Below are 8,259 nucleotides of genomic sequence, written 5' to 3' on the forward strand. Positions count from 1 at the left end.
AGTGGGTCTTGGCAGATGGCTGTTTGGTTCTGCTGGATTTTTCGTCTCGTTGCTTTAGGGAATTTATTTAGCAATAAACGTAATTTGATTGCATTGTTTGACAACTAGGATCAATTTGAATGTTTGTAATTGACTCAAAATCTATCGGTGTAACTGGACTGAATTAACTTCTTGGTTTTGACATATCAGTAATTTGAATTAAATTGAATATTTCTGGTTAACTATTGTAAAGTCCTCTCATACATTCACCTTCTGAAAGGGGAAGGCAAATTTATCAAAATAAAACACTGTGATAAAGGTTCTTCTGCAAATCTATATCATTCATTTTACTGAAAATTACTTGTAATTATCGCTCAAGCATTAATCAAACCATAATCCTGGTTATTCTTATTTTAACATGGATAAAGGCATCCAACTCAAGCTACATTTGTCCCTTTTCCTCTGCAAATACCTCATTAATAGGTCATCTTAAGAATAGAAGTATCAAAATCAAAACTCCATTTGCTGATGAGTGAAATACACCTGATCCAGGGAAGAAAACCAACCTCTAACATTTACATAAAGAACAAAGAACATAAGACGTTTTTACACCTGGGCACAATGAAAGATTAACGAGAGCACAACTTGGATTACCTAAAAATGGCTGAAATGGTTGTAAAGAAAGTAAGCAGTTATTAAATAAATAATAAAATAACTATCATACTTCTCAGATATTATAGTTCAATGGCATAGGAGTCCCGATTAAGCTTTTTCACTTACGATACGATACCGATACCAATATGGCCAGATATGACATCAGAACGTATCGACCATGCTTTTATCACTTCTTTTGTAGTGTGGAATGGTAGAAGTGATAGTATTCAAAAGAACAATAGTCAACAAATGACCAGTTTATTGTTACCCAATAGGTCTGCTGCGGGATAAAAGCGCTGCTTAACAGAAATCATGGGCCGGATTGAATCCTGGAGCACAGCGTTTCTATTGGCAGATATAATACGATACTTTTTTGGCTGATATCGGACCAATACCAAAATCAGATCGGAACACAGTTTAAACAATAGAGTACTAAAAATGTTCTAATAAAGACCAATAGCGGTTTGCTGATCTCTCTAGTGTGCTTGTTTTACAGTAGTAGTATGCAAACATTTTGCTTTCCATGTGCTGTCCCTTGATAGCTGGAGAATAACTGAATGATAACATCAACCCAAAAATGTTCTTGCTTTAGTCCCTTTCTTTATCTGTCTGTAAATCAAGTCTGTACTCAAACAGCGTGAAGTTCACAATTTTAGCCGTAAACTCTGGAACGACAAACTCTCTCATCTTCGTGTAACCCATGTGCTCGTACAGTTTCTGAGCGTCAGTCTGCACCACGGACGTGTAAAGGATGACGGCAGGGAAACCTCTCTCTCGAGTGAAATCCGCCACTGTCTGACACAGAGCCTTGGCGATGCCCATCCCCCGGTGACTGCGTCGCACCGACATGCGCTTCAGCTCCAAAAACTCAGGCGTGTTCTCGGCAGGGAGACACGCCACCGTCCCAACCACCCGACCGTCGCTTTCGGCCACCCAGAAGCACGAATTATTCTTCCGCAGGTAGGTCCCGCCGATGTTGTCGAGGTCCTTCCTGAGGGTGGCCTCTATGTATGTGTTGAACATGTAGACGACCATCTGCCGGACCGCGGCGAGGACGAGCGTGACGGCCAGGACGGGCAGCAGGAAGGACTTGGAGCTGGTAATGAGGGCGCAGAACGTGACCATGAGGAACATCTGGGTCAGCGGCTGTTTGAGGACGTGGGTGAAGGACGAAGGCACGTGTTCGCTCATCCCCAAGGTGAAGAGCTCCTTGACCACCTCCGCGTCCTCGTCCTGGTACTTTCTAATCTGAATGTTGGCCATGGCTCTGCTGGTCAGTGAAATGAATGAAATAATAAAAAAAGGTATAAATGTGAAGAGATTGTGAATAACGTTTATACTGCAAACTATATGATTAAAAACAAACATTTTCTCAAGATAATGTCTATGCCTTCTTTTAAAGTTGAGTTCAGGTGTCTGGGTCATACTACAATGTATCTAATTAATCTGCATTACCATTAACCGTACAATTGTATAAACTGAAATAGCAAAAATCACTTAATGGAAAAACTCACATTTTTATAAGAGTTTTGTGAATGTATCAAAATGGACGCATTTCGCAAAACTGCCATGAAAACACTTATTTTGTGTACACGAGTCATGTAACCAACAGCCGGATGTTACTCCTGGCTAAAACAACGAAAAAGACAACAGAAAGTAGTAGGAGGAGGTTGATTGTTCGTTTGTTGTTTTTGTGCGGAGCCCTCACAACATTGCATATTCATAAAAGGTTGTGTGTCATTCGAACTTGTTGAATTCATCCATCTGTATAGTCAACTACAATTTCCCCAAAACGCAGCACAGTAGCTGTTCCCAAGTACGCGGGCTTGCCGTTCAAATGCCTGAATAAAATGCCGATTTCTCCTCTCATGACTGAACTATAAATATATTACATGTAGCATCCGTCTGACATGATTTTTAATGAGTTATTTCATGAACAAGCTTGTCCATGTGTAACTTTAATTTGCGAAATTGTGAGGGTCTTTTTTTCGACAAGAGCATAATTTAGATATTTGCACATAATTGTAATGGAAACACAGCTTACGGGGAAAATTTTGTTTGAAAAACCAATATAAAATATAGCATATCTGAACTGGAAGGAAGATGATAAAGTTTTCAAACCTATTAACAAAGAAAACAGTGAAAAATGTGGCGTTTGTATTCAGTCCCCCTTGAACACTTTATTCCAAACCTCAAATGATTTATTTGTGTCACTTTGCATAAAATATTTGTACACGTATCCTTCTCCTTCTACGTCACACCTATGCGCTATACTTTTTCTATTACATAAAATCCCCCCAAAATATATAAAAGTTTGTGACTGCGGCGTGGCAAAATATTAATAGGTTTAGGACTATGACACTATATCTATTTGCCAAATAAATTATCCAGTTGACAAAACGTACAATTGGTCGCTGTTAGATTACAAACCAGTTTGACCTTTAACCACACTGACCTCAAATAAACCAAATGACTGAAGGGCATGTAGTTTATTTGAGGTCTGTTATGCTTCATAACAGTTACAGTAGCTAGCTGGTAAAATCCTTGCAGGCAATTTAACGTGCAAATAAACAAATCAGCACTGAGCCCGTTATTAAAACGGTAATAAATCTGAACTTCGTTAACGACTGATGATAACAGACTCGCTAAGAACCGTTAACGACTGATGATAACAGACTGGCTAAGAGCTGCTAGCATTCTTCGTAGACTCACTAAGAAGGATTTGACACCAAGGCTCTATGGGATTCTGCAGCTGAAAAATAACAAACAAATAAACACAACGTCCTTACCTTATATTAATACGAGATGAAAACAGAAACCGCTTCTTTCTGTTGGGAAAACCTCCTCAAGGCTTCCGCTGCATACCTACTTCCTCTTCCTCCAATCCCACTTCAGTTCAATAATGGTGCATTCAGCGGTACTCGGAAAAATAAATACAGAAAAGGTGTTTTAAGTTGCTCTTCGTTCTTTTACTTTATATATATACATACTGTTATCCTGCTCTCTATATGAATGTTGCATGGAGAATTTTGAAAGCTTTATTGCGTTTCTACAAAAATAAAATAATTCAGAAAGTGTTTTCGCCCTGCTGTGTCTGGAAACACTGCGGAATGTCCGAGGCGCTTTGAACGTAGCACGTGTAACTTCCTTCTATGCTTTTGATTGTTGATGGGGCATTCTCGGATAACTCGGAATTTTCGATGTTCAGATGGGTCAAGCAGCGTTCAAGTTGTTTCACCTTGGTGAACTTCACACATTTCGACCCAGAAAGTGCGCTGGTGACTTCTGAAAACAAACGGGTTTTAAATATCAAATGGGCAAACGAGTTAAACCAGTTTTTTTTAACCCGGTTTGACTCCCCAGTTCCTATTTACAGCCCTTCTTCCCACACATTGAACTGTGCTGTCTCCCTTTCTGTTCACCACCTACACTGCGGACTTTAAGTTCTGTTCCAAACTGTGCCATCTGCAAAAGATGACACGGCTGTCGTGGGGTGTGTGGAAGGGGGACAGGAGGTGAAGTACAGGACACTGTATGGTGGATAATTTTGTGACATGGTGCAGAGAGAACCAACTTCTCCTTAATGTAAACAAGACCAAGGAAATGGTTGCCAGTTTCTGCAACAAGAAAATACACTTGCTCCCAATCTCCATCTCAGGGCAGATGCGGAGCAGGTTCAATCCTACAAGACACACAATATGTGTGTCTTTAGGACTCCCCTTATATGCTCATTGTTTTTTATTGTTGTTGTTATTGTGTGCAATGCTGGGACAAACTAAATTTCCCCTCTTTAGGCGATCAACAAAGTATTATTATAATTATTATATAATAAACTTTACATCTGTAAATGACACTACCATAAATTATCTTAAACCGCACCAAACCCCAAAGATTGGCTCGTTAATGAATGCCAGAGCCGAGGCCCCGTGGTTTTCCTTATTTAAGTCAGTTTATTTGCAGGTTCCTGCAGTATTTGGTGACAAGTTAAAAGTGATGACCATGCAGAATATTTGTACATTATTTTCAATGAAAAACTGCTCACCCCACACATGGTCCAGAACCTCCCCATGCACCTGCACACACTCGCATCAACAACCAGAAGCCACCATGCCCATATATGGCAGCACAACAGAGTAAATCACCAGAAAAAGAGAAACATGGTTTCCTTACCGTGATTATTGTCTACCGACATTTTTAAATACATAGATAAAGAACTCAAAAACAGTAGGGGAAAACATGCTGCACAATGGATGTTGTTTAGATAGTAACCGTGGAAGCTGAACTTGCCACAAAAAAAGAATGAAATATACTAAGGACAAAGACGTTTTAAAGAATTTGTCGGTTTCATTAGCTTTATTTCTCTTCCTCTAAATCAAGTCTGTACTCAATCAGAGTGAAGTTGATGATTTTCGCAAAAAACTCCGGTATAGGAAACTGCCTCATCTTCTTATAACCCATGTGTTCGTACAGTTTTTGAGCGTCGGTAGCAACCATAGAGGTGTAAAGGATGACGGCAGGGAAGCCTCTCTCCCTAGTGAAATCCGCCACTGTTCGACACAGAGCCTTAGCGATTCCCTTCCCTCGGTGACTGCGCCGCACCGACATGCGCTTCAGCTCCAAAAACTCGGGCATATTCTCGGCGGGGAGACACGCCACCGTCCCGACCACCTGACCGTCGCTTTCGGCCACCCAGAAGCACGAATTATTCTTCCGCAGGTAGGTCCCGCCGATGTCCTTGAGGTCATTCTTCAAAGATGCGTCTATGTAGCCGTTGAACATGTAGACGATCATCTGCCGGACTCCGGCCAGGAGGAGGGTGACGGCCAGGACGGGCAGCAGGAAGGACTGGGAGCTGGTAATGAGGGCGCAGAACGTGACCATGAGGAACATCTGGGTCAGCGGCTGTTTCAGGACGTGCACGAAGGACGAAGGCAAGTGCTCATTCATCCCTGAGGTGAAGAGCTCCTTCACGGTTTCAGAGTCCTCATCCCGGTACTTTCGAATCTGAATGTTGGCCATGGCTCAGCTGGTCCAGGAAAACAGAAAGGCAAAAATGTTAAAAGTGGAAAACTAGATGAATTGTAATTGCATGTGGGGTACCCCACGGTTTCATCCTGGGCCCCCTACTGTTTAATATCTACATGATCCTGCTAGCTCATAAAATAGCAAATAATAAAATTAGCTACCATAACTACAGATGTACACAGCTCTGCATTACGATACCAGGTGATCATGAACCCATTCCAACACAGAGTAGAGGCACGAAACAAATCAATGCACGGATGTACCCTAACTATAACTAGGAAGCTAGCGCACATCAACCCAGTTCTATAGTCCTTTCATTGGCTTCCTTTAGCTCAGAAAATAAACTTTTAAATACTTCTGTTGGCTTATAAATCCCTGAATGGCTTAGTACCACAACACATTCAAGACCTGTTGTCGTTGTATCAACCTTCCAGAAGGTCTGCATCCCCAGAACCAGAACCAAACACAGAGAAGCAGCATTCAGTTCCTAGCGAGGGGAAACTGCAATGGCTTTCTTTCAGCCAGCTGGCAGCTAATGCACAGCAACAAGTGGGGAGAGGGAAAGCTCACTTCACCTATGCATCAGACCATAAAGAACTTGAAGGAGCAGCAAAAAAACCCGACAGACCACAAACTACCTGCCTGAAAATAGGCTTACTGTAAACACACTTCTGATGAGAGTGTGGCTGTGATCGCTCAAGGTTAGTTCAAGGTTACCTCAAGGTAACCTGTTTTTTTTCCCAACCAGCAGTTGGAAAAAAAATATTATGAAAATAAAAGTTACTACAAGGCAGTAAATGCACTTTTTTTAACTGAGTGATAACTTAGTTATTTAATTTCTTATAATATTGGATTAAAATTGGTCAAAGCTTTAAGTTTGTACATTGTTTAACATTTACATTAACATGGTGTGTTGCTACAGAGCCAGAGGTCAACAGAAATCATAACTTTCCCCTTGCAATTATATATAGTGTCAATGTAGAGAATTGAATAAATTCACTTTGCTGCTTTCAGAGCGCCAGAATTCACCATATAACGTGACTGTGTGACGAATGATGAGAGTAAAATTATTTAAACATAGAAACTGAAATTGCATTTTAGCCATGATGACCTCCAGCAACATCCCTCGCGCTGATCACATGAGAAGAGGTCATGATGGTTTCTAACCAGATTTGTAGCAAACTGGTCAAAAACAAGCAACGTCAACTTTCCGCGTAAATTCGCGTAACCCTCATCAAACCACGAGTCACATTATGCACTCTGTTTTTCCTTTAAGAAATGACAAGAGTCAGATTAGCTCACAGTAGCCAGCATCATTGCTAACCCGGAAGCTGCAACGTCATTGCGAGATTTAGAGGAGCGACAAAAACAACAAAGGAAGATAACACAAGGTACTTGCTTTTATAGTGGTGCCCAAATATGGTGTCTAAAGTCTCTTGCAGCCGAAGTCTGCTCCAAGTGAAATGCGCGCTTCCACAGACCGAGAAGTGGACTTTCCGGATCTTACGTCAACGGGGGAGCCATGTTGTGAGTGGCAGATTTGTTGTAAAAACACAATGAGCGGTACAAACTAGTTTTGTTCCGGCGTTTAGGTCAAGCTGTGTGATTACCTGGTGTTTCTAAAGCTCCGTGTTTTATCATTATAATAAATAAATAAATAAAAATACCCGTCGTTCAAAAAAAGGTATTCTACATGAAGAAAAGTACAAATAAACTAGAGGAAATCACAGAATCATTTTATCCATAACACATTACTTTAGTTTTCAGTTCTGTCATTCCATATAAAACCAAATGGGGTCCTGTAATGTAAATCAACATAAACATGTATTAAATAGCTGTAAATATAGGTGGTGACAAGTATATCATAGCTGACTGTAAAAAAAAATCACAAGTATTGAAAAAGTAGTCTGTTGGTATGTGTGTACCAGACATGATCATCTACTGTGTGAACAAATGTTACACAAGTTGTAGTTTTGAGGATTCATTTTATTGTTGTACAATTACAGCGATTAGAGTGAGCATCTGTATGAAAACATGATCTTTGTGTGCTAATATGGACTCGTCAGCAATGATCCATCAAGTTTGGAAGAATTATGATTAAATTTTCCAACAGTCTGACCTCTATTCATTTTCCAGTTGGAGAAAAGTATTTTTTTTTACCTTTGTTCACCTTTGTGGTCACATTGAAACCAGTTTCAGAGTTCAGAAGGATATTTTGTCCTGATATATAAAACCCTAGAATTGAGATGGAGGTGCTCTTTATTATTACCATTCACACAAGCCAAACAATTGAAAAGTATTAAAAAAATAGAAAAAAATGTCATGTAGAAAAATGTGTAGGAACATTATTCATGTTTTCTGTCATAATTTAGCTGTTAGGTTTTATATGGAAGAAATGTAATTCATTTTTTACACATTAAAATTACAACCCTGAATCTATTCTGTGCAATTATCAATATATATATTTTTACTCTAAATGCACAAAAAAATTCTCCCTTAAATGTTTCTTGAAAAGTGTAATTTTTAAAATTGTATTTCATGTTTTCAAGTTAATTTTTGAACACAAATTTCTGCAGGTGAATTCTTTGCAGTGAATTTAAA

The 8,259-nt window shown here is 39.8% G+C and overlaps 2 protein-coding genes across 4 annotated transcripts; both read right to left on the reverse strand.

Moving 5' to 3' along the window:
* Window positions 1–875: 875 nt before the first annotated feature.
* On the reverse strand, window positions 876–3,585 carry LOC122846155 (probable N-acetyltransferase camello). Of its 2 annotated transcripts, none has more exons than XM_044142945.1 (2): window positions 3,423–3,585; window positions 876–1,903 (listed from the first exon to the last, which is right to left on the reverse strand). In XM_044142945.1, exon 2 carries the CDS (start codon window positions 1,894–1,896, stop codon window positions 1,222–1,224), a length of 675 nt encoding a protein of 224 aa, XP_043998880.1. In that variant the 5' UTR covers window positions 1,897–1,903; window positions 3,423–3,585; the 3' UTR covers window positions 876–1,221. The 2 variants fall into 2 exon arrangements, with proteins under 2 accessions (XP_043998880.1, XP_043998881.1); XM_044142946.1 differs by having other exon boundaries at window positions 876–1,900; window positions 3,423–3,583.
* A 983-nt stretch (window positions 3,586–4,568) lies between these two features.
* LOC122846157 (probable N-acetyltransferase camello) lies at window positions 4,569–7,211 on the reverse strand. 2 transcript variants are annotated; one of them, XM_044142949.1, is made up of 2 exons: window positions 7,058–7,211; window positions 4,569–5,659 (listed from the first exon to the last, which is right to left on the reverse strand). In XM_044142949.1, exon 2 carries the CDS (start codon window positions 5,650–5,652, stop codon window positions 4,987–4,989), a length of 666 nt encoding a protein of 221 aa, XP_043998884.1. In that variant the 5' UTR covers window positions 5,653–5,659; window positions 7,058–7,211; the 3' UTR covers window positions 4,569–4,986. The 2 variants fall into 2 exon arrangements, with proteins under 2 accessions (XP_043998884.1, XP_043998885.1); XM_044142950.1 differs by lacking the exon at window positions 7,058–7,211 and adding an exon at window positions 6,961–7,031.
* Between the last annotated feature and the right edge of the window lie 1,048 nt (window positions 7,212–8,259).

Source organism: Gambusia affinis, linkage group LG16, assembly GCF_019740435.1.
Source record: "Gambusia affinis linkage group LG16, SWU_Gaff_1.0, whole genome shotgun sequence".
Taxonomy (NCBI): domain Eukaryota; kingdom Metazoa; phylum Chordata; class Actinopteri; order Cyprinodontiformes; family Poeciliidae; genus Gambusia; species Gambusia affinis.